Below are 25,486 nucleotides of genomic sequence, written 5' to 3'. Positions count from 1 at the left end.
GGTCAGTGGCGCTGCCCGGGGCAGGGCTGGGCACCCCAGTAACGGCCCCGCCCGCCCCTCCCCTCCCCTCCCCTCCCCCCCACCCGCCAGTGCCCAGCGCGCCGCCGCGGAAGGTGGAGGCGGAGGCGCTCAACGCCACGGCTATTCGCGTGCTGTGGCGCTCACCCGCGCCCGGCCGGCAGCACGGCCAGATCCGCGGCTACCAGGTCCACTACGTGCGCATGGAGGGCGCTGAGGCCCGAGGGCCGCCGCGCATCAAGGACATCATGCTGGCCGATGCCCAGGTGGGCGGGGCTCCGGGGCGGGGCCTGGCGGTGGGGCGGGGCCCGGGCCCCCTGCGCTCCCGCCCTCTCGCTGCTTCTCTGTGTTTCTCTGTCTCTGGCTATTCTGCTCACCTCCTCCTCTCTCCCCTGCCGCCTCCTCCCGCGCTCAGTGGGAGACGGACGACACGGCCGAATATGTAAGTAGTGCCCCCCTGCCACCCCGAGCCGCTGCCAGTGCTCTTCCCGCGAGTGGGCCGGGCAGTGCTGTGACCCCATCCCCTGCACGCCCCCTGTAAAAGGGTCTCCTCCCCTGGGCCCCCGATGCACACCTAGTTACCTCTTGGAGCTAGCTGGCAGCCTCGGTTCTGCATCAGGCACATGGGCTTCTGCTGGGGACCACGGAGGTATCCATTCCTAGCTGAATGGCCCCTGGACTCCGCTGGCCTCCTGCCTCCCCGCTTCCCTCCTCCAGCCCAGCTCCCGGCCTGGGTCTTCTCCACCACACCTTTGCTCCAGCTGTTCACAGCGTTAACCACCCTCCTCCAGCCCACAGCTTCCCCTGTGGCACCCAGGCCTGGCAGATCGAAACTGAGTCACTTTCCAGCCTAGACCGACCCTTTTGTTACCTGACTCAGCCCTTCCTGACCTCGAAGTTTCTCTCTTAGGCCAAAGTGTCCCCTTCATTCTGGCCCTGGCGTGATGAGAGGGGTCAGTGGGCCCCAGGTGGGAAAGGAGGCCTGCAGGAGGCCCTGAACCAGAGTCAGGATTACTGTGTGGCTCTGGGCTGTCTTTCTGCCCCTAAGATAGGGACCACGGGCTCTTCTGACAGCCCCAAGCCTGATGTTAAATTGACACGGCCCCACCCACTCCAGTAGCTCTGCTTCTCCCCCGCCCCGCCCCACCCCAGTCTCGGGGGAGGTTCCCACATGGCTCTGGCTCAGACCCTCCAACCCACTAAGACCCCGGGAAGGACTGAATGTGAGGCTCAGGGGCAGGAGACCCTCTGCTTGTGCATCCTGTCCCCCTCCTATGCTCCTGACCTGGGGCCACCCAGGCATGCCGGACATGCTTGTGGGTATGCATGTATGGGAAACATGGACACGTGTGTGAGGGTGTGAGGGTCGGGGTGCTCTGTCATTCACTGAATGAGCAGTGATTTACTGAGCACCCGCCGATCCTGAGCTAGGTGCCATGGATGCGGCAGTGACCGAGACACGCCTGAGCCCGTCTTCCTGGGGGTCACGGTTCAGGGGAGAGGGATGTTACTTGGAACAAGGCACAAACACGTGTCTAGTTACAGCTCTGGTGGGGACGGGGCATAGATAGTGGTGTAAATGTTTGAACAGCCAGCTGTCGGGTGGGCGCAATCCTGACTGGTAGCATTTGCCCTTTTCCATGGTGTAAATACTCCCACCGTGTCGATTTCAAGCTACCTACCGGATTTGTGGTAGCTCGTCATTGTATAGTATTTGTATCGCACAGATATAAGAGACAGAATAGAATAATCTCGAGGACACAGATAATAGTAAACACGGTAAAATAATGACAGAGGGGTGGGTTTTGAGTACTTATTACCTTTGTTTTTACTATTTATTTGATCGTACATTTATATAATTTTATTTATAATAACGGCTGTTTAATAAGTGGCTTGCAAATTTTCTGAAAATTCGACTGCTGGCTTTCAGGAGCTGGTATAAGGAATCTCCAGCACAACAATGGATGTAGTGGAGACAGGTGTCGGGTGTGGGGGACACAGCCAGTGCAAAGGCCCTGGGGCAGGACCATGTCTGGTTGGAGGAGGGATAGAAAGGCAGCCCCGTGTGGCTGGAGCAGAGTGAGCGAGGGAGGAGGTGAGGGCAGGGAGGGGACAGGGGCAGGTTGTGCAGGGCCTTGTGGGCGGCAGAGGACTTCTGGTGGTGCGAAGGACTTGGGCTTTTGCCCCCAGGGAGACCAGAGCCCTGGAGACCTGACTCAGCTGCTCACAGGCACCCTCTGGGGGCCACTGCAGGGAGGAAAGAACGGAGGTGGGGCAAGAGTGGTAGCTGGGGACCAGAGGGCCGGGGACTGCACTGGTCCAGGCGGTCCACGACGGATGTCAGGCCACGTGTGCCCATCTCAGCATGGACGTGCTACGTGTCGGGGTCTGTGCATGAGCTCGGGTGCACGTCTCTGCCCGCAGATTGGGCCCCGTGTCTGCCTTGCTTGTCCCTAGCACGGGGAGGAGGGTGGGCAGCCCTGGTTGTGTCACTGATTCTCCACCCCTGACCCCACCCGCAGGAGATGACCGTCACAAACCTGCAGCCTGAGACCGCCTATTCCATCACGGTAGCCGCCTACACCATGAAAGGCGATGGCGCTCGCAGTAAACCCAAGGTGGTAGTGACCAAGGGAGCAGGTGCGAGACCCTCTATGGCCCCTTTGCCCTCAGAGCATCCCTGCAGAGTTCTTGAGCCCCTGTGGGGGGCGGGGGAGGATGCCCCAAGCAGGAGGAACAGGGAGAACAAAGGTGTGGAGCTGCTCCAGAGGATATTAAGACCCAGTGTGAGCCAGCCCCGCTCAGCTCTAGCCAGATGGAAACCTTTAACAGCCAACTCTTAACTCCTCACCCTCTGCTTCCTGTTCCCCCTGCCTGGATACCCTTCTCCGGGCTGGCCGTCTCCTCTGCATCCTTTGGGTCTTTGGTTAGTCAGCACCTCCTCAGGAAGCCTTCCCCACTCACCCCCATGCCACAGTCTTGGTCAGGCCACACCCCTCCTGCCCCCAGCACCCCGTGCCTCCCCCATCCCAGCTCTGATCACCCCAGGCGGGTTGTCATTTCAGGGTGGTGTGCCCGTCTCCCCCGCTGCACCCTGAAGCTTCCTCTCCTGGCAGCCCTGCCTCAGTTTCCCCCTCAGGCCCCTCCCATCAGTCCCAGGAGGCTGGTTTTTCACCAGCCAAACATAGCTGAGTGAGGAGAGAGAGCGAGCCATGAAAATGTCAGGGGAGAGGGTATTCTAGGCAGAGAGCACAGCCCAGGCAAAGGCTCAGAGGAGGGAACAAGCTTGGTGTGTTCGAGGAACAAAGGCCCCCATGGCCTCCACCCCACTTCCTGCACTCTCCATGCCTCACTGCTGACCACAGAGCCTGATGTTCAAGGCCTCCCAGCTGGACACAGCACCCCTCCACACTGCTGCCAGCCCATGCCCCCACCGTTCCCTTCGTCTGCCTAGTCTCTGTGTCCTCTAGCGCCCATGTCACCTCTTCCAGGAAGCTTCCTGTGATCTGCCGTCCTCTCTCAGGGACGTTACATTAGAGCCATGCTTGCTAAGCAGAACCTGCTGCATACACTGTGACTGTTCACACCACTGTCTATTAAAGGTCCTGATAAGTCCTGCAGTGTTGAAGCCTGGTTTCATGTATAGAGCTTCAGCACTGCAGGGCTTCTCAGGCCTTGACACATTGATCACTACTCAGACTGTGAGAACCATGGGGGCAGGGACAGGGTTTTGGACACTCCTACGTTCCATGGATATTAATCAGGTGCCGGCAGGAGGCAAGGGGTGAATAAATGAGGCAAGAGCTGAGTGACTTACTAAGAGAAGAAGGAGAAACATAGATGCGGGCCTGCTGTGACATCTGTTGATGTTTTCGTTTATCGGGTCCTCTGAGTCTCCTGCTTCCTCGCTGTTCCTTGCACTCAGGACAGTCTCACCTCAGGGCCTTAGCACTGGCTGTTCCCTCTGCCTGAATCACTGTTCCCCCCAGACCTCCCCGCGGCTCCCTCCCTCACCTTCAAGTCTTTGCTTCTGAGCGAAGCCTTCCCAAGACCACTTTTAAAAATGGCAACCTCTTGGGAATTCCCTGGCGGTCCAGTGGTTAGGACTCCACGCTTTCACTGTGGAGGGCCCAGGTTCAATCCCTGGTCAGGGACCTAAGATCCCACAAGCTGCACGGTGTGGCCAAAAAAAACCCCGGCAACCTCACCCTTGCTCCCAGGCTGACCCCTGCCTTGTATCTCACCCCCCAAACAGTGCTGGGCCGCCCCACCCTGTCGGTGCAGCAGACCCCCGAGGGCAGCCTGCTGGCACGCTGGGAGCCCCCAGCCGGCACCGCCGAGGACCAGGTGCTGGGCTATCGCCTGCAGTTCGGCCGCGAGGACTCATCGCCCCTGGCCACACTGGAGTTCCCGCCCACCGAGGACCACTACACTGCGTCGGGCGTGCACAAGGGCGCCACGTACGTGTTCCGGCTGGCGGCCCGGAGCCGAGGCGGCCTGGGCGAGGAGGCGGCCGAGGTCCTGAGCATCCCCGAGGACACGCCCCACGGCCACCCACAGATCCTCGAGGCGGCCGGCAACGCCTCCGCCGGCACAGTCCTGCTCCGCTGGCTGCCGCCAGTGCCCGCCGAGCGCAACGGGGCCATTGTCAAGTATACAGTGGCTGTGCGGGAGGCCGGCGCCCTGGGCCCCGCCCGAGAGACCGAGCTACCCGCGGCGGCCGAGCCGGGCGCCGAGAACGTGCTCACGCTGCAGGGCCTCAAGCCCGACACGGCCTATGACCTCCAAGTGCGGGCCCACACGCGCCGCGGCCCCGGCCCTTACAGCCCCCCCGTCCGCTACCGGACGTTCCTGCGGGACCAAGGTAGGCGCGCGGTGATCCCCGCACCAGAGCCGGACCGGGCCTCGCGCCCACCCCCACCCCAGCCCCCTCCCTCTCCCCCGCCCAGGTAAGTGGTCACTTTTCTGCTTCCTCGTGGACGCTCAAGGCGAGTCCAGACCCCGAGGCTCCGGCGTTGGCAAAGGTGGGACACGCCTAGGTGGCACCGCCGCCCCCCCTACACCGCCCCCAGCCCACCCCGTCCCCCCCCCAACCCCCCTCCACCTCCGCCTTCTCTCTCCAGCTGCGCCGTCTCCCGCGGCAGGGACTTGGAACAGGCAGGGCCGGGCCAGGGCCAGGGCCAGGCAGTAAGGCCACGGGCACAGCGGACGACAGGGAGCGCCTGGGCCGCCCCACACACAACCCTGTCCCCCCGCTCCCCCCGCCCCCCAGCACTCACGGGACCTCTCCTTTGCTCTTTCCCGCCTGCCGCTGCCTGGTGCAGTCTCGCCCAAGAACTTCAAGGTGAAGATGATCATGAAGACGGCGGTTTTGCTCAGCTGGGAGTTCCCAGACAACTACCACTCGCCCACGCCCTACAAGGTGCAGCCTCCCGATGAGTCGGAGGGCGGGGCTCGGCCGGGGCTGGGGCCAGGGTTGGGGGTCAGCTGGACTCACCGCCGGGTAGGCTTGCGGCTCGGTCTGGGGTTGGGGCTGAGTTTGGGGTCGAGACTTAGTCTGGGATCAAGGCTCTGTTAGAATTGGGGCTCAGCTGGGATTGATGCTCAGTCTGGAGTCACAGACTGAGTTGGTAGGGTCAGGGCTAAGTCTGGGATCCAGGCTCGGTCAGGACCAGGGGCTCAACCCAGAGCCCTGCTGAGCTGGCCCGTCCCACAGATCCAGTACAATGGGCTCACGCTGGACGTGGACGGCCGCACCACCAAGAAGCTCATCACGCACCTCAAGCCCAACACCTTTTACAACTTCGTGCTGACCAACCGCGGCAGCAGCCTGGGTGGCCTCCAGCAGACGGTCACCGCCTGGACCGCCTTCAACCTGCTCAGCTCTAAGCCCAGCGTGACCCCCAAGCCTGACTCCGAAGGCTACATCGTGGTGTATCTGCCCGACGGCCAGAGCCCTGTGCCTGTCCAGTAAGCTCAACTCGCCCCGCTCAGGGATTTTGCACCCCTCCACCAGCCAGCTCTGTGACTGGGGCCAGCTGCTTGATCTCTCTGTGCCTCAGTTTCCTCACCTGTCTGTAAAACAGAGATTGCATCAGCCCCACCCCGTGTGGTTCCCCTGAGGGTCCAGTGCTTCTCGTAGATGTCGCTAAATGTGGCCTCGTGTCTGCTCCTTGAGCATTCCCTGACGCCCCCATATGCCTGACCTTCTACTGGTTCTAGGTTCCTAGACTGGTGGGGAGACAGAGCTGGATACAGACATCCTCAGTCCCATGGTGTGGCAGTGAGAGGCACCAGGCTGAGAGTCCTCAGTAAGGAGAGGAGGACTCTGGGAAGCAGGGAAAAATCGAGGATTACAAAACTATGGGCATGGAAGCTGGGGTTTTGAAGGGTGTATAGGAGTTTGAGGAATATACAGTTGACCCTTGAACAGCACAGGTTTGAATTACATGGGTCCACTTATATGCGTATTTCTTTCAAGAAGTACAGACTACAGTATTACACAATCCATGGCTAGTTGAATCCACAGGTAGATAGAGAACCATGGTTACAGAGAATAAACTATACTTACATATGGATTTTTGACTGCGCAGGGGGTCGGCCCCCTCAACCCCCACGTTGTTGAAGGGTCAACTGTAATTTCACAGGGTAGGCTTTCTAGGCAAAAGGTACAGTATCATCAAAAGCCTGGAGGCTTGAATCAGGAACTATAGTCCTATATGACTGGGGCCGTATGCCCAATGTATGAGCAGAAGGGAAGATTCAGAGAGGGGCGGCTCCCCATCTCAGCCCTAGATAGCATCCCTTGGTCATGCTAGTAGACAACCCCCCATGACTCCATCTCCTGATAGGAACTACTTCATTGTGATGGTGCCACTGCGTAAATCTCGTGGTGGCCAGTTCCTGACCCCGCTGGGCAGCCCAGAGGAAATGGACCTGGAGGAGGTAAGAGCCAGTGGGGCCCAGACAATGTCCAGCTTTCGTAAGCCCAGTTGCTCCCAGCCAGGTTCGTGAGCAGCCCACATCTCTGTTCCCACAGCTGATCCAGGATATCGCACGGCTGCAGAGGCGCAGCCTGCGGCACTCGCGCCAGCTGGAGGTGCCCCGGCCCTACATCGCGGCTCGCTTCTCAGTGCTGCCACCCACCTTCCATCCCGGCGACCAGAAGCAGTACGGTGGCTTTGACAACAGGGGCTTGGAGCCTGGCCACCGATATGTTCTCTTTGTGCTTGCTCTGCTGCAGAAGAGCGAACCCGTAAGTCCCAAATGGTGTCTGCCCATATCGAGCCACACCCACTGAGTGAGGCAGGCCAGTCCCTAGGGCCCTGACCTCAGAACCAGACACAGATCCTCCTAACTGTGGTCAGAGTTGGGCAGAGGGAACGGTTTGAGGTTGAGGGTATCCCATAGGGAAGGTTTGTTAGAGGAAAGGACTTTGGAACTAGAGCTTTGACGGATATGTAGGAGTTCAGTAAAGAAAGGGCATCCCACAGTTTGCATGTGCCAAGGTCTGGGGTGCAAGAGAAGCAAAAGGGATTTCAGAGTGGCTGAAACAGAGTGAGGAAGAGGGAGAGTGAAGATTGGCAAGGTCCAGGCCTTGTAGGCCACCAAGGTCAGGGTTTTTGGGAGCTGTAGGAGGGTTTAGAGTAGGGGATGGACGTGGATTTGTGTTTGAGAAAGACCCACGTGGCCACCGTGAGGAGGACGGGCACTGATGGAGGTCCCCCCACCCCATTCCTGCAGACATTTGCGGCAAGCCCCTTCTCAGACCCCTTCCAGCTGGATAACCCGGACCCGCAGCCCATTGTGGACGGCGAAGAGGGGCTCATCTGGGTGATTGGGCCCGTGCTGGCTGTGGTTTTCATCATCTGCATCGTTATTGCCATCTTGCTCTATAAGAAGTGAGCCCCCTGCCCCGCCCCCCACTTGACAGGAGGGAAGGCTTCCTTAAAAAGGAGGGGGGTCTGGAAAGATCCAGGGGGGAACAGTCATCTCAGAGGATCATCGCAGAAGCCCTGTATGGTCCAGACAGGGAAACCAGGTCTCAGAGAAATTAAACCACCTGATCAAAGTCACGCAGCCTGGGAAATGGCAGGGCTAGGGTTCCATCCCAGCCAGTGATTTGACTGCTGTTAAGTCTCGCGCTCCACTCGGCAAGATTTGGGGTGGGGGCTGCCTCTGTCCAGTTTAACGAGGTCACGTGGGACATGTCCCAGCTTAGAAAGAGAGGGCTGAGATGTTATTCCTTGTGGCGGGGGACCCACGCAGGAAGGATTAGACCCATTTTCTGGAGGAGACCGAGACTCAGAGAGGGAAAGAAAGCCACCCACAGTCACAGAACAGGCCCTTGATGGCCAGCACACCCTCACCTGTCTTCTTTCTCCCCCCCACTCCTCACCTATGTCTGTTTTCGGGAGCAGTAAGCCTGACAGGTAAGAACTGGTCCTGCCCTTTGGAGGCCAAGGAGGGGAACTGGGGTGGCGTCGTGCCTGTTGGGTGAGCGGGCGCCTGGCTGCTCCAGCCGTTGCACACGTGTCTGTGCGTGGTCGTGGGAACCCCAGTTGCACGCAGCTGGGTCACATGTTCGCGTGTCTGCTTGCTCCTACAAAGTAAACGCAAGGACTCAGAGCCCCGCACCAAATGCCTACTGAACAACGCCGACCTCGCCCCCCACCACCCCAAGGACCCCGTGGAAATGAGACGCATTAACTTCCAGACACCAGGTATGTGCTGATCCCAGGTGCCAGGGACGACAGCGACGGGGGAAGGGGAGAGGTAGCATAGGAAGAGAGGAAGCTGCCACCTCGGTGGATCCCGAGGACTGCCCCCACTGAACTGTGCTTGGTACGATTCAGTTCCCAATTCCCAAATTCCTCCGTGGCTCTGGGCTTGGAACTGTCGTGGGTTGATTCTGCTTACGACCAAGGGAAGCTTTCAAAGAGTTGCATTTAACTGGTGGCTGCTGTCTTCTCTGGGAGCTTAAAGGACATCTTCAGACAAAGACAAAAGCAAAACTTTTCCGAATCCTCATGTCTTTTGGCAGAAAGAGCTCTGCTTCTGTTCACACCTCTAGTTTTAAGGCCACTCAGTGGTGGGTGTTAGGGTTTTTCCCAATCCCCAGGGATGTGCCCCTAGCAAGGTGTAAGAATTCCGCCTCCACCACACTCTGTCTCTCTCTCCTCCATGGCCGCAGATGCTCATGTTCTCCCTGCCTCTTCATAGTTCCCTGTAGGTTAATAGGATTCCGCCGAGTCGCCTGCCATGCTTGGTGGGAGAACTGAATCAGGACCTTGCCCTTGATCATCTTCATGTGCAGTCATCCTCTTATTCCCTCACCTCCTCCCTCTTTTTTTTTTTGCGGTACGCGGGCCTCTCACTGTCGTGGCCTCTCCCGTTGCGGAGCACAGGCTCCGGACGCGCAGGCTCAGCAGCCACGGCTCACGGGCCCAGCCGCTCCACGGCATGTGGGATCTTCCCGGACCGGGGCACGAACCCGTGTCCCCTGCGTCAGCAAGCGGACTCTCAACCGCTGCGCCACCAGGGAAGCTCCACCTCCTCCCTCTTAACGGGCTCATGCCAGCAGCTTCTCACCAAATAAGGAATTTTTAACTTAACTGATGGCTGCTGTTCTCCTTATGAGCTCACAGCATGGTAACGTCTGTCTCTCTGCTTGCACCCAGCTCTTCACTTCATGTCTCTGAACTCGTTCATATTAACTCTTTCCAACCAAATGGAGATTTTAAAACATTTATATTGAACTGATGGCTGCAGTCCTCTTGAAGGGCTCATGCGTATAGCCTTGCATGCTATTCCTAATGTATTTATTTCTCTCTTTTCTGCTGCTGGACTGTCTCATGTTAGTTCCATGTTTATCCAAATGAGGATTTTGATCATTTAACTGATGGCTGCAGTCCTCCATAAGAGATCATGAAAGGTCTCATGACACCCCTAATGTACTCCCTTCTCTTTTCTGTCTCTGGACCAGCCTATCTCAATTCTATTTCCATTCAAATGAGGATTTTAAATGTGTATGTTTAAGTGATTGGTGCTCTCCTCCTTAAAGGTCATGGCATGGGCCCATATGTCCTTCCCCTGCCCCCAGGTTTCTCCCTCACCATCCTGCCTCTCCTCCAAAATCCCCTCTGCTGACCCCAACAGGGGACCCAAGGCCAGGTTGGTCTGGGGGGACACGTTGATAGAAGAACCTAAGACTTTGGGATCTTTCCGAGGTCACAGCTGAAAATCAGGGCTGGCCGATGTCCAGCCGGAGGGAAGCACAGCAGCTGCCGTTGGTTCTCTGGTTGGGGCCCAGGCGGCCGTGTGTCCCTCACTCGTTGCTCTGCCCTTTGCGTCTGTCCGCTGGCTGCTGTGCGTGCACCCAGCGAGGGGCGGGGGGAGGTGGCCTCCCCCGCGTGTTTTCATTTATTTATTGTTTGCTGTTTCTGCAGATTCAGGCCTCAGCAGCCCCCTCAGGGAGCCGGGGTTTCACTTTGAAAGTTAGTTCCTGTGTCTCTCTGTTCTTAGCTTCCTTTCGCGCCTGTTTGTTTTCATCCTTGGTTTCTCCATCCCGCCTCCTCTCTCTCTGCCCACCTGTCCTGCGCTGGCTTCTCGAGGGGGGGGCGGGGGTGTGGTCTGCCGGGCCCTGAGGTTTTGGGTTGTGACTGCGTGTGTGTGTGTGTGTGTGTGTGTGTGTGTGTGTGAGAGAAAGAGAGAGTGGGAGCGGGAGTTTAGGTGAGACATGTATGTACATGTAAGTATCGCCCATGTGATAGGGGACCCACCAGTCAGATGGACACCAGCCTCAGACCCCTTAGATGTGGGCTCTGGGGCAGCACCCGGGGTGGCGGGGAACACGCAGGGGCTCAGACCAACAGTTCCTCACCAGCTGGCTCAGCACATCTTTATCGGTTTAACACCAGTGCTTTGGTGCTGGCGCATAGCCGTCAGCCTCCCTATATCTGCAGAGCGAATGTGTGAGCACACACATGGCCACCAGGCCCCAGGAGAGGACAGGGGTCTGGCAGGCTCAGATATGGGGAGGAAAGAGCCAGGCCCACCCCATGACCTCCAGCCACCCCCACCCACCCCGGGGGCTCCAAAGATAAGGGACGTCACCATCCCATGTACCAGATGAGAAAATGAGCCCTCAGAGGTCAGGGGTTCGTGGCAGCTGCCCCGCCATCCAACACACACATACCCCGTGTCTCCCCTCCCCGGTCCCTCAGCTCCACCTGGCAGAGGACTTTTGGGTCCCTCTGATCCCCCAGGGGCCGGAAGGGGTACCGGCCTCCCGCCCCTGCCCCAGGGATGGTATTTCCAAAAGCCCGGCCAGCTGCATCTGCTTCTTCATCTCTGTGTCACTTGCCTGCTTCACGAGGCACCAGGAGCTTGACGTCCTGGGCGCGTTGACCCTTCCCCAGCCCCTGCATCCCCAGCTGGTTGCAGGGGGGCACTGGGGAGGGAGGGCACTGGGAGCTGGGGCTCAGCCCAGAGCCGCCGCCTCGTGCTCCCCCCTTCAACCCCGCAGGCCTGGGGTCCCTGCCCCCACGGGGGGCTGCCCTGAACCTTCCCCTCCCCCGCCACTCCCTCTAACTGCAGCTCGTCCATTGCAGACTCACACTGTAGAGCACCCCCCCGCCCTCCCCCCCCGGCCCCCGGGCTGGCCCCCGAGTGACCGGCCACGCCGTTGGGTCTTCTCTTCCCGCAGGCATGCTCAGCCACCCACCCATCCCCATCGCGGACATGGCGGAGCACACAGAACGCCTCAAGGCCAACGACAGCCTCAAGCTCTCCCAGGAGTACGAGGTGAGCTGGCCCCCACCTCCCACTCTCCCGGGCCCACAGACACCCACCCTGACACCCCCCCCCCGCATCCCCTTCCCCACAGTCCATCGATCCGGGCCAGCAGTTCACGTGGGAGCACTCCAACCTGGAAGTGAACAAGCCCAAAAACCGCTATGCCAACGTCATCGCCTATGACCACTCTCGTGTCATCCTCCAGCCCATCGAAGGTAGCACGCGGGGCCCCAGGCTCCGTCATGCCCAGCCTCGTTCCACAGAGAGCACATAGACCCCATGCCTCCTCTTGGCCACGGGGCCAGGCCAGAGTGGACTAGCTAGGGGACGGGTGGGGAAACTGAGCCCTGGTCCAACGCTAGCCAGAAGCCACTGGGAAGTTTTAGATGTGTATTTAACTGATGGCCCCTGTCCATTACATATTTCCATCTATTCCTCTACATCAGTGACGCTCATCAGGGCAGTTCCACCACTCGGGACGTTTGGCGATGTCTGGGGACATGTTTATTGTCACGGCTTAGAGGAAGGGGGTGTTAGTGGTATCTAGGGTATAGAGGCCAGGGACGCTGCTCAATAACTTGCAATGCACAGGACAGCCCCCAGCATAGAATGATGCGGCCCCAAATGGCTATAGTGTCAAGGTGGAGAAACCACGAAGTACATGCCGCACGATTTCCTTGGGGACAGATTGGGGCAGTCCAGGAGGGCTTCCAGTAAGTGGGACGTGGTGGACCAGGTGGAACCAGCCTAGAAGGACAGAGTGCCCCCACTGATCTCTGGCTTCTCACCCCGGCTGTAGGCATCGTGGGCAGCGATTATATCAACGCCAACTACGTGGATGGCTATCGGCGGCAGAATGCGTACATTGCCACGCAGGGGCCGCTGCCCGAGACCTTCGGTGACTTCTGGCGTATGGTGTGGGAGCAGCGCTCCGCTACCATCGTTATGATGACACGGCTAGAGGAGAAATCACGGGTGAGGCCTGGACCCTGTGGCCCCCAAGCCCTCGGCCGGCTCCGGCCCACACTCACCTCTGTTCTCTTACCTGGTACAGATCAAATGTGATCAGTACTGGCCCAACAGGGGCACGGAGACCTACGGCTTCATCCAGGTCACCCTGCTGGACACCATCGAGCTGGCCACGTTCTGCGTGCGGACGTTCTCCCTGCACAAGGTGGGGCCCAGGCCGGGACTGGGGGCTCTGGGGAGGGGGTGATGGGGGTGGAGGAGGAAGATGAGCTTCTGCCCTGGGAGCTCCCCATGGGACAGAGAAGAAACCATGTTGTCCCAGGCTGACCACATTCTCAGGTGGCCCACTTCATGGATGGGGACACTGAGACTCAGAGGGGAACAGCTCTTGTCTCCAGCCCCAGCAGGAGGACAAACCAGCAGAATCCTACTTAGCAGTGAACCTGCTGTCCCCTTGCCGTCAATCCTCCTGCCCCACGCACCAGGTCTTCCTTGCTCTCTGGCCTCACCCAGCCTGGGTTTATGGCAGGCTCCTGGCAGGGTCTTGGCCATGCAGTCAAGGGGCTTCCAGTCTTGGATGGAAGACACAGTGGGCTGTTGAGACTGGGGCAGAGGGAGTCTTTAGATATGTATTTAACTGATGGCTGCTGTGCATAACATGGTTCCGTGTGTCCTTGTACATCAGTGGTTTTCAGTTGGGGCATTTTGCCATGCAGGGGACATTTGGCAATGTCTGGGGGCACTTTTAAAAGATTTTTTTATTGAAGTGTAGCTCATTTACAATGTTGTATTAATTTCTGTTGTCTAGCAAAGTGATTCAGTTATACATAAATATACATTCTTTTTCGTATTCTTTTCCATTATGGTTTATCACAGGACATTGAATACGGTTCTTTGTGCTATACAGTAGGACCTTGTCGTTTATTCATTCTGTATATAATAACTTACATCTGCTGACCCCAACCTCCCACTCCTTCCCTCCCCCAACCCCCTCCCCCTCGGCAACCACAAGTCCGTTCTGTATGTCCGTGAGTGTGTTTCTGTTTCGTAGATAGGTTCATTTGTGTCATTAGATTCTGCATATAAGTGATATTATATGGTATTTGTCTTTCTCTTTCTGACTTCACTTAGTATGATAATCTCTGATGGCATCCATGTTGCTGCAAGTGGCCTTACCTTGTTCTTTCTTATGGCCGAGTCGTATTCCATTTTATATATGTGCTACACCTTCTTTATCCGTTCCTCTGTCAATGGACATTTAGGTTGTTTCCGTGTCTTGGCTATTGTGGATAGTGGTGCTATGAACACAGAAGCGCAGGTATCTTTTTGAATTGGGGTTTTGTCTGGATATATGCCCAGGAGTGCGATTGCAGGATCATATGGTAGCTCTGTTTTTAGTCTTCTGAGGAACCTCCATACTGTTTTCCACAGTAGCTGCGCCAACTTACATTCCCATCAACAGTGTTAAAAAGGTTCCCTTTTCTCCACACCCTCTCTAGCATTTGGTATTTGTGGAGTTTTTTAATGATGGTCATTCTGACCTGTGTGAGGTGGTACCACATTGTAGTTTTGATTTGCATTTCTCTAATAATTAGCGATGTTGAGCACCTTTTCACGTGCCTCTTGGCCATCTGTATGTCTCCTCTGGAGAAATGTCTCTTTAGGTCTTTTGCCCATTTTTCCATTGGGTTGTTTGTTTTTCTTGTCATTGAGTCGTATGAGCTGTCTGTATATTTTGGAAATTAAGCCCTTGTCGGTCGCATCGTTTGCAGACGTTTTTTGTACGTTGTCTTTTTGTTTATGGTTTCCTTTGCTGTGCAAAAGCTTGTAAGTTTAATTAGGGTTCCGTTTGTTTATTTTTTTTATTTCTAGTGCCTTGGGAGACAGGGGACGCTTTTTAGTGTCATGCTGGGGAGTGGAGGTGCTCCTCGCACCAGTGTTCCCCTGGCCGCCAGCCAGGGCCTCTCAACATTAAGCATACATCTGGCCCAGGTGCCAGAAGACGGTCAATGGACACGAGGGGGTACAGATTTTCAGTTGATTCACACCTGAAGCACGCCCTGTGTGTTAGACCCTTACCTGGGCATCAGGACACCCAAAGTGTCCTGCTCTCGTGGGACTTAGAGTCTAGTGGACAAGACACAGACAATAAATATGTAAAATGACAGGAAATCTTACACATAAAACAGGGCAGAATAGAATGGGTAGTGGAGGACCTGCAGTTGGTGAGGAAGGGAGGAGATCTGGGGTTACAGCATTCCAGGCAGAGGGCACAGCCGTGCAAAGGCCCTGGGGCTGGACTGTGCCTGGGGTGTTTTAGGAACAGCCAGGAGTCCCGTGTGGCTGGAGCAGAGTGAGTGAGGGTGAGGGAGGGAGGAGGGGAGGGCAGGGAGGGGACGGGGCAGGTTGTGCAGGATGCTGTGGGCTGCAGGGGAGACTTGGGCTTTTACCCCCAGGGAGGGCTGTGGGCAGAGGAAGCAGAGGAGGGGCGGGACCTGACTTGGGTGCTCACCAGTGCCCTCTGTCTGCTGAGGCGGGAATAGACTGCGGTGGGGATGCCCGGGGACCAGGGTGACTGCTCTGGTCTGGATGGATGATGGTGGGGCTGGACCAGGGTGGTCACCATGGAGGGGGCGAGTGAGAAGTGGGTGGGCTTGGGGTAGACTTTGAAGGCAGGGCTGACGGTGCTGACTGATGTCTTGGATGTGGGAAGGTGGGGGAGGGGAGTCAAGGGCGACCCCTAAATTCCGGCCGGAGTGCGTGGAAGGATGGCACCGCCATCAGCTGAGATGGGGGGAAAGGGTTTGGGGAGAAAGTGGGGGGCACAGTGCTGGCCGCGTTGAGCGTGAGATGCCAGTGAAACTCCCAGGCAGAGACGCCCCCAAGCCCCGGGGCAGCTGGGCACCTGAGTCAGGCGCTCGGAGTAGTGGTGGTCTGGAGGTGTGAACGTGGCCCCCAGCACGTGGGTGGTGGGCTGTGGTGACTGGCGGTGTCCCTTTGGCCCCCAGAACGGCTCCAGCGAGAAACGGGAAGTCCGGCAGTTCCAGTTCACGGCGTGGCCGGACCACGGGGTGCCCGAGTACCCGACGCCCTTCCTGGCTTTCCTGCGGAGAGTCAAGACCTGCAACCCGCCGGACGCGGGCCCCATCGTGGTCCACTGCAGGTACCCCTGTCCCAGTCCCCCTGCTCCCCGCCGCGCCCCGCCGCACCTACCCCACCCCCTTGCCCGGGGGGCCCCTGATGACCCTGCCTGTCTCCGCAGCGCTGGCGTGGGCCGCACGGGCTGCTTCATTGTCATCGACGCTATGCTTGAGCGGATCAAGCCGGAGAAGACGGTGGACGTGTACGGCCACGTGACGCTCATGCGGTCCCAGCGCAACTACATGGTGCAGACCGAGGACCAGTACAGCTTCATCCATGAGGCCCTGCTGGAGGCCGTGGGCTGCGGCAACACGGAGGTGCCTGCCCGCAGCCTCTACGCCTACATCCAGAAGCTGACCCAGGTGGAGCCCGGCGAGCACGTCACCGGCATGGAACTCGAGTTCAAGGTGGCCTGGGGGCTAGAGGTTGCTGTGGGCCGGCTGGGGGAGGGGGCTGAGCGGGAGACCGGAGTTCAGGGGACCAGAGGGTGGGGGGTTGGTGTTCCCCTGCCTGCCAGGCCCCTGTTAGCGCCCTGGCTGGAAACACACAGCCCACCCCATCCCTGGGGAAAGCAGGTTCCCAGCCTGAGGCTGTCCTGATGGTGGCCCCCCGTCCCCTCGTCCCTCGTCCCCACAGCGGCTGGCCAACTCCAAAGCCCACACGTCCCGCTTCATCAGTGCCAATCTGCCTTGTAACAAGTTCAAGAACCGCCTGGTCAACATCATGCCCTACGAGAGCACACGGGTCTGTCTGCAGCCCATCCGGGGTGTGGAGGGCTCCGACTACATTAACGCCAGCTTCATCGATGGCTACAGGTACCTGCCCCTGGCCGCTGCAGGGGCCCTGGCCTTTGCCGGGCGATGCTGAGGCTCCAGAAAGGTCCCAGCCTTGCCCTCGGGGGGGCCTCCAGTCTTGCATGGGAGAGAGCTAGACGGACCTTGCCAGTCTCGGTCACAGCTGAGGTGGAGGGAATCTTTAGACATCTGTTTAAGTGACGGCTGCTGTCCGTAACATGGTTCTACGTGTCCTTCTCTATCAGAGGGTCTCAATCTGGGCAATTCTGCCACCCAGGGGAAATTTGACCGCATCTAGGGACGTTTGGATGGTCATAACGGGAGTGAGGGAGGAGGATTACTGCTGGCATCTCGGGGGCAGAAGCCAGGGGTGTTGCTTAGCGCCCCACGGTGCACAGAACACGGCCCCGTCACAAAGAATCATCCAGTCCCGAATGTCGGTAGTGCCGAGGCTGAGAAACCCTGGCCGAGGGAGGCTGTTCCAAGGAGGGGGTACTGCCTGTGCATAGCCCTGGGGAGAGCTTGGCCTGTGCAAACAACGGAGATTAGTTCAATGGTACCTGAGTGCGGGCAGAGGAGGGACGCAGGACAGGTCAGCAGGCAGCCCTGCAGCCTCCTGGAGAAGCGGGAATCTATCCTCGGGCTGATGGTCTCTCCCTGTGGAAAATGGGATTATTTGGAGGGTTGAACCGGACAGGGAGGGAGACGATGCCTGGGCCGGGGTTTCCCCGTGGCCCTGGACTCACACACACCCCGCCCCGCAGGCAGCAAAAGGCCTACATCGCCACGCAGGGGCCGCTGGCGGAAACCACGGAGGACTTCTGGCGCATGCTCTGGGAGAACAACTCAACCATCGTGGTGATGCTGACCAAGCTGCGGGAGATGGGCCGGGTGAGCCGGGGGCCGCGGGGGGAGGGGCAGGGGGGGCGGGGCCAGGGGTGGGGGCAGGGCTGACCATGGCGGCCGCCTCCCCAACAGGAGAAATGTCACCAGTACTGGCCGGCCGAGCGCTCCGCCCGCTACCAGTACTTCGTGGTGGATCCGATGGCGGAATACAACATGCCTCAGTACATCCTGCGGGAGTTCAAGGTCACAGACGCCAGGGTGAGTTTGGGGTCGGAGTGCTGGGAAGGTCCAGAACCCGGGCCGGACCCTGTGGGCTGCTCACCATTCCGCTAGTGGTCCGGAGAGGGCTTCCCTAGTTGGGGGTAGAAGCAAAGGCCCAGGGGAAGGAGAAGCCCCCAGGGCTGTTGGAAGAAGAGTGAGTTGGCCATTTGGACCGTCACTCCCACCACCGAGTGGGGGGAAGAGAGGGCCTTGACCCCACGGCCTCCCCGTTGGAGCATGCGTCACACCACTCACTAGGGAACACGGCCCAAGGCGATCATGTTCAAGGGAGTGAGTGGGGCGTTTCCCTGGAAGCAACAACCCATGGGAGGGTAGTAGCGTTAGAGGGCTGAAAGCGGGCTGGGGGAGAGGTAATGGATTGATGGTGCCGGGTGGTGGTCGACGGAGCCGTAGATGGAAAAGAGCAGAGAATCCACGGGTGGCGTGATGGGGCGTGGGAATGTCGGTCAAGATGTTGCCAGTGGATGGCAAAGCCCGATGGGTAAAGAGCATCGTCAGTCGTCATGCGTGGGTAGCGCATACGGCGCTGTTGGATTGGTGGAGTGGGGGGATTGGAGAATCAGTGGAAGATGTTGCTGTTGGGTGGTAGTGGAGGAGGGTGGTAAACAAGGATGGTGTTGGGCGGGAGGAAGGTGGGACTGGAGAGTGGAACGTATGGATAACAGGATGGAGAATGCCAACAGAACATGGGTCACTACGGGTTAGTGAAGGGTGACGTGTTGTCAGCAACGGGTGGAGGAAGATGAGGTTGGAGAGGGCAGATGTTTGGCCAGTGGCGGATGGAGACGATCAATGGGAAATGACTTTGGAGAGAGTAAAGAATGACGAACATTCAGCGATCAATGGTAGTAGACAGTGCTGCTGATGGTATAAGGTAGAGGAAGGTGGGGTTGGAGGAAGGAAGTGTTAGGTGGTGGAGGATGGAGACCGTCAGGGTAAGACGGCATCACTGGATGGTACCATTTTGATGTAGAGACCGTGACTGGGAAAAGGTAGATGATGAGTAAAGGACGGTGGTGAACGTCAGTGGAAGATGGTCCTTAGAGGGGGGAGAGTGCTGAATTACTAGGGGCGGATTATGGAAGATGGTACCATTGGGTCGTGATGAATGGAAGGTGGCAGAGAGCCATGATGTTGGATGGCCCTGCTGGGTCGTGGGAAGATGGGATTGGCGAGAAGGATGGTTGAGTGGTAGGGATGGAGTACGTCAGTGGGAGGGGGCACCGTGGGATGCTCAAGGACTGAGTTACCCGCAGTGGATGGTGAAAGGAGGTAACGGTGTTGGGTAGCGCGGGTAGAAGGTGAGCTTCCAGTGGTGGCTGGTGGAAGATGGCGCCCCGGGGTGGTGAAGGATGGTAGATGCTGGCGCTGGTGGGTGGTCGAAGACAATGGGCAGTCAGTGGTGGGGGGTGGAAGACGGCACCACTGGAAGGTGAGGGTGCGGGGCAGTGCTCTTGTACTCTGAGATGGTGCAGAGTGGAGGATGCCAGGGAGCTGGAGAATGGGACCAAGAAGGGCAGATGTTGGGTGCACTCTGGGACGGCACAGGATGGAAGACGGCAGACAGCAGTGGTGGATGGGATTGGAGCTGTGCAGAGAGGAGCAGTTCGGGGGTGGGGGGTGAACGATGGCCATATATGGTGTCACTGGATGGTGAAGTTAGAGGATGAGCATGGCATCCTCGGGTGGTGAAGACGAGATTGGAGCATCTCAGTGAAAGATGGTGCCCTTAGACAGTGTAGGACAAGGAGTCGTCAGGGTGGATGGCAGAAAATGGGGCGGAGGATGGGGAAGGACGGAGGGTGGTGTTGGCTGGTGGTGGAGGATGGGACTTTGGCGAGGGTGGGAAAACAACCGTGACCGCCACTGACCTTGATAACAAGACTGGGCTCTCTCTCTTGCTCCCTCTTTGTTCCAGGATGGACAGTCCCGGACTGTCCGGCAGTTCCAGTTCACGGACTGGCCGGAACAGGGCGTGCCCAAGTCGGGGGAGGGCTTCATAGACTTCATCGGCCAAGTGCACAAGACCAAGGAACAGTTTGGCCAGGACGGCCCCATCTCTGTCCACTGCAGGTGAGCTGCTCCCTGAGCCCCGGCCCATGGCCCGGCTAGGGAAACCGAGGCCTCGTGAGGACAGCCTCAGGCACTCCCGTTTGGGCTCTTTCCATCCCTGGGAGGCATCAGAGCAGGAGGGACGGGAATCGGGCAGTTAGGTCAGGCTCCCCCAGGCACCCGCCCCTGAACTCCCACACTGTCCCCAACAGCGCCGGCGTGGGCAGGACGGGTGTCTTCATCACGCTCAGCATCGTGCTGGAGCGGATGCGGTACGAAGGCGTGGTGGACATCTTCCAGACCGTGAAGATGCTGCGGACCCAGAGGCCAGCCATGGTGCAGATGGAGGTGAGGGCGGGACGGGGGGCGGCGGCCGGGCCCCATGCCGGCGCTGGCCCGGGCCTCTGTTCTCTCCCCTGTGAGATGAGCACAGCCTCCCTCCACTCTCTGGGTGCTTGTGGGTGGAAGGTCCTCAGCCCCTCCTGCTTTGGGCTGACCTGGGATGCGTCCATCCCGGCCCCAGAGTCACAGCAAGGTCAGGCTCAGCCAGGACCCCGGCACGGGCCACGAATCCTGAAGTGAGGCCCAGAGCAGGGAGGGGCTTCCTGCCATCGAGTTCACAGGGACATTTTAACAATGTCCTCCAGAGACTTCTGTGGCGGTCCCATGGTTAAGACTGCACTCCCAATGCAGGGAATATGGGTTGGATCCCTGGTTGGGGAACTAAGAGCCCACATGCCGTGCGGCACGGCCAAAAAAAAGAAAAAAATTAAAAGCAAAAGAAACACCAATGTGCTCCAGACTCTCCCGTCTCTGGGGAGACAGAGCTGGAGTGGCAGCCTGCCAGCCCCCCGGGGGGTGTCGCAGGCGCAGGCTGCTCTGGGGGTCCTGGGGAGCCCTGGGCGGCTTCAGAGCAGGAGAGGCGCTGACAGAGGCCCACCCCTCCCCTCCCCCACGCAGGACGAGTACCAGTTCTGCTACCAGGCGGCTCTGGAGTACCTCGGGAGCTTTGACCACTATGCAACCTAGAGCCTTGTCGGCCCGGCCCGACTCCAGCGGCCCCCGACGCCTCCCATGCCGGGCGGGCCCCGAGGCCTGGACCCCGGCGGCCGGGACAGGAGGCGGCGGCCGTGTTTCCGCAGGGTCTCCGGGAGCGACGCGGCCCCTCGAGCCCCCAATCCCCGCGTGGCCCCAGCCACCCCCTCCCTGGACCGGCCGCCGCCTTCGCTACTCGGCACATTCCTCATTTCCTTCCAGAACGAGATTCCAAAACGAGAGATTCCGGGGTGGGGGGAGGGGGGAGGCGGTGAGCAAAAGGGGGCTCTTCCCCAGAACCGGAGAAGGGCGGGGGCTGTGAACTTGGCCCTCGTCCTTCCCCGGGGAGCCTTCCTGCCCCACAGCCTGGAGGGCGCCGGGGATGGGGACCCGATGCAGCTCTCTTTCGAACGCAGTGTAACTATCCAGTGACATTTCCTGTTTTTTTAATAGTGTATTTTTTTTTTCTTTTTTTCTTTTTTTTAAAGAAGAAACAAACGGGGGGAAAACAAAGAAGACTTGACAGTCAACGAATTTAAAAGGAAAAACTTGGCTTATTCCTATTCTGTTCACAGACAGTCAGTCTATTTTTTCACTGTAGCAGCCGTTCTCGTGTACCAGCTGTGTTGGCAGGCGTGCGCGGGCTTAAGCTTGCCCCTGTGGCTTGCTTTTTTTTTTTTTTCCTACCATCTGAAGGTGTGCCTCACTCAAGAATAGGACCTTTTGCTCCTGATTTTTTTTTTTTTTTTTTGCTTCTTTTATAATGAAATTCTCAGACATATCCAGAAGGGTGAGGGTGGAGAGCAGGGGGACTCGGGCCCACCAGCGTCAGGTCTCGAGCCCACGGGCTGGGCGCTGCCACAGAGGAGATGGCAGCGACCCCCCCTCCCCGCAGCCTCAGCCCCCATCCCCCGGTCTCCTACCCCGAGGAGAAGGACTGAACAAAACGGGAGGTTCTCACTTCTTTGGGGAGAGAGAGGCCACGTGCTGCCCCAGATCAGGGACCCTTTCCGCCCCCTGGGACCATGGGGCAAGTTTTGGGGCAGAAGGATGGGATTTCCCCCCCCCCCCGCCCCCACCCCTGAGCAAGTAAGTTTTTCTCTTTGTACAAGAGCAGATCTGCCGTTGCTTTCAACACTGTTTATTCAAACGGAAGCAGCTGGGTGGTTTTCCCACCTCTGTGTATGTAGATAAATCGACTTTGTATTAAAGGAAGATCGTCTGACGCCGGCCAGTGGTGGAGTCTTTGTCAAGCCCCCACCTCATCTACCCCATCTCCCTGGGGCAGCCGGGGGCCTGGAGAGCTTGAACGCAAACCCCAAGCCCTGGCCCTGCAGGGGCTGCCTCATTGATAATAGTTACTCTTGTTGATAACTGTGACCACCACTGAGCATCTACCATGGGCCAGCCCTCTGAGGTGGGAGTCAACCCAATTTATAGATGAGGAAACAGAGAGGGCAGGCACCAATGCAAAGTCACACAGTGGTTTGAAGTGGACCTGGGATTCATACCCCAGCCAGTCTCATCCACAGCCCACAGAAGGGTCAGTGATAAAGCTGAGTTCATGGAGGGCTATTCTTCCCCACGCTCTAGGCCACCCAGTGAGTGGACCCTACTCTGAGCCAGAGTCAGACCCTGGAGGATGGAGGGTGAGCCATTCTGGGTCTACAGCCATGCTTGGGGCCCTTCCCCATCTGGCTTAAGACCCTGAGATGGATGAAAGATTCCCCCTGTTCTCACAGAGATGCTCCAGGGATGAGAAGAGGGTCTTAGGGAAGGGGCCCAGCCTAGGAAAGGGTGGGGTCATCCCTTTTAGAAGCAGTCAGATCCGGTAGTCAGTAAGTAAATCAAAAAAGTGATCACCACCATTAATAAGCTCAAATAGATTTACCAAACCCTATATCCCCACCCCTAAAATTCTCAAACAAACACATATGGAACATTTATAAAAATCATCGTTAATAAAAACCAGCAGTGGAGATGTTCATAAATTTCAAGGAACAAATATTAGATAAGATAACCTGATCTTGGCCCCAGGATTAGATTCTGTAATAGTTAGACTCCCCTGAAAAGGCCTACAATGAGAAATTTTAAAAACATGTTTCTAAACGAGGCATGAGTTAAAGAAGGAATCAACATAGAAATTACAAGAAACTGAACGATTCAGATAGTACCTTGTGTAATGAAACCTGTGGGATGCAGCCAAAGGGATACCCAGAGGAAAACCATAGCCTTGAACATGTTGATAAGAAAACAAATTCTGAGAACAAGTCCACTTTTAAAATATATGAACCAAACTTTCAGTTCAAGTAACTCTAATTGGGCATGACTGAGGTTCTTTTGCATTAACAGAATAAAAACCTTTCTTTAAAAACAGCATAATAGATAAGTCTCGGGCAAGTACAGTCAAGAAAAGAGAGCATTCAAGTCCAGGAAAATGGGGGAAAAACTACAGATTGAGGCTTTTTTAAAATTGTGAGATGAGTATCAGGGGAGACAAGCAGGAAAGACAGTAGAGAGGGAGGGATAGTGGGAGTGACAGCAGAGCTGACATGGGAAAAAAGTCCCTCACTCTCCCCCTGTGGGATGGTGGGAAGAGCAGGCAGTAAAGAGAGGAAGGTGAAGAAATAGCATGTAAAGGACTACATTTAGTAGCCTCTGAGTTCTGAATTCAAGAAGTAGTGGAGGGGTCCTCTTCTTCGTAATAGACTGGGGGACCAAAGGGATAGAAAAGTCAGAGTCTAACCCAAGCCTGGTCCTACCTAAATTATCTAAGACTTTATCAACAGGCTTCTCTGCCCATAGGACTTCTACTCAGTCCTCAAAGCCCAGTACTAAAAGCTCCTCTAAGAATGCATCTCTCATTTCCCTTCTCTGTTTCACTCAAGCCCACTGAGGCTAAGGTGTCTGAATAGGATCTACCTTGCCCTCCTTGAGTGTGTGACCCTTAGCTCTGAGGTTCCTCCCTTGGGATGCCCATGGCTATAGTTGGGGGTAGGTGGTGGTAGACGGGGATTTATCTGACGAATTCCTGGAAGAGGAAGGCCCTGAGGAATTGCCTCAACCCACTAACAGGAACACCAAGACCTTGACCCTCCACAGGATTCCATAACAGCCACCCCCCCCATTTATTGGGCATTTACTGTATGCTTGGCTCGTACAATCTCAATCCTTCTGACAATGCACCAATGGACAGGTGGGAAAACTGAGGCTCAAATGGGCCAGGTTTCTTACCCAAGATCACACAGATGGTAAGTAGTGGAACCTGGACGTGGGCCCAGATCTGGCCAGTTCCCACGGTGATAGTGAGAAAGTTCAAGACATCTAGGAGCTCCTCCAGACCACGGTCACATCAGCACCAAGCTGAGAGGGACAGGGTCCTAGAACAGCCCCACCTCCCATCAGCAAGGACCTATGAGGGGCCCAAGCATTCTAGTGCTCTGGAAAGTGCAAATACCCTAAATACACACTTTGTCCCTAACGAATAACGTCACTTTGAAATGTTTAAAACTAAAATACCCATGAGGAGAAACGAACAGAACTACAGTGATGCTGGATGCTGACGCTAACTCAGAAATGGAAAGACCAAACTGACAAAATAATAAGGATCTTGAGATGAATAATGCAATAGCAAACTCGAGCAAATAGATACGTACAGGACTATGTGCCCAGCAAATAAAGAATGTATGTTCTGTCCAAACACGAAGAGCCCATCGCCAAAAAAAAAGGACCATGAATTAGACCATTAAAAAAAAAAAGTTCAGGCTTCACTCACTAGCCACAATGCAATAAAATTATAAATCAGTGATGACATGTAGCTCTTCAAATTTACATAGGTGGAAGTGTTAACAAATGAGTCAAAGATAAGCCATACATAAATTACAAAGCATTTAGAACTGAATGATAAGACAACTGCAAATTAAAACCTTTGGGATGTAACCAAAAATGTACTCGGAGGTAAATTCAAAGTTGTAAGTGCATTTATGGAGGGAGGGAGATCACTGCATATAAATGAAATATGTAGTCAAAGAAAGTACTCGGAAAAGACGTAGCCTTGTATGAATTTATGAGGAAAATAACTGAAAATAAACTAGTTAAGCTTGCAACTCAAGCACCCACAAAAGGACAGATAAACCGAAGGAAAGTCAAGGGAAATCATTATTAAGAAAATCTGAAATTAATGAAACGGGAAAGTACAGTAACAATAACAAAATAATATAAAAAGCCGGATCTTTGGAAACACCCATAAAAGAGGTAAACCTTTGGCAAGAAGACAGCACAAATAAATGTTAAGGATGACAGAGGGACCAACAGTTCTTACAAGGGAGATATTTTAAAGGATGAGCATGTACTACATATATACAACTTTATACCACTAACTGTATAAATGATAAAATAGGAAAAAATCTAAGAAAACCAAGTCGTTAAAAAGTGAATAACCTTCAAAAACATGGAAGTGATGGTCAAAGATCTAGCCGCCACACCAGGCACCTTCCCAGATGGTTTTTCAGGTGAGTTTTGCCAAATCTTCAAGAAAAAGATGATTTGCATCT

At 56.5% G+C, this 25,486-nt stretch overlaps 1 protein-coding gene across 5 annotated transcripts in view; it reads left to right on the top strand.

Annotated features, from left to right (window-relative positions):
• PTPRS (protein tyrosine phosphatase receptor type S) overlaps positions 1-22,163 on the top strand; it is a 103,382-nt gene extending 81,219 nt beyond the window's left edge. For 3 of the 5 annotated variants that reach the window (XM_049707558.1, XM_049707554.1, XM_049707557.1), the window contains exons 12-35: positions 91-284; positions 434-460; positions 2,541-2,658; positions 4,274-4,882; positions 5,343-5,440; positions 5,735-5,988; positions 6,870-6,963; positions 7,058-7,273; positions 7,762-7,919; positions 8,439-8,450; positions 8,629-8,741; positions 10,467-10,514; positions 11,726-11,823; positions 11,906-12,029; positions 12,614-12,789; positions 12,869-12,988; positions 15,792-15,946; positions 16,046-16,331; positions 16,561-16,739; positions 17,483-17,609; positions 17,697-17,822; positions 19,765-19,919; positions 20,111-20,246; positions 20,859-22,163. In XM_049707558.1, coding sequence (XP_049563515.1) covers positions 91-284; positions 434-460; positions 2,541-2,658; positions 4,274-4,882; positions 5,343-5,440; positions 5,735-5,988; positions 6,870-6,963; positions 7,058-7,273; positions 7,762-7,919; positions 8,439-8,450; positions 8,629-8,741; positions 10,467-10,514; positions 11,726-11,823; positions 11,906-12,029; positions 12,614-12,789; positions 12,869-12,988; positions 15,792-15,946; positions 16,046-16,331; positions 16,561-16,739; positions 17,483-17,609; positions 17,697-17,822; positions 19,765-19,919; positions 20,111-20,246; positions 20,859-20,927 — 3,692 coding nt within the window. In that variant the 3' untranslated portion in view covers positions 20,928-22,163. The remainder of the gene's footprint in view (positions 1-90; positions 285-433; positions 461-2,540; positions 2,659-4,273; positions 4,883-5,342; positions 5,441-5,734; positions 5,989-6,869; positions 6,964-7,057; positions 7,274-7,761; positions 7,920-8,438; positions 8,451-8,628; positions 8,742-10,466; positions 10,515-11,725; positions 11,824-11,905; positions 12,030-12,613; positions 12,790-12,868; positions 12,989-15,791; positions 15,947-16,045; positions 16,332-16,560; positions 16,740-17,482; positions 17,610-17,696; positions 17,823-19,764; positions 19,920-20,110; positions 20,247-20,858) is intronic. The other 2 variants (XM_049707555.1, XM_049707556.1) reach the window with 2 other exon arrangements.
• Positions 22,164-25,486: the final 3,323 nt, after the last annotated feature.

Source organism: Orcinus orca, chromosome 3, assembly GCF_937001465.1.
Source record: "Orcinus orca chromosome 3, mOrcOrc1.1, whole genome shotgun sequence".
Classification (NCBI taxonomy): domain Eukaryota; kingdom Metazoa; phylum Chordata; class Mammalia; order Artiodactyla; family Delphinidae; genus Orcinus; species Orcinus orca.
The sequence above is the reverse complement of the archived record's forward strand: the minus strand, read 5'-3'. Positions and strand labels throughout refer to the sequence as shown.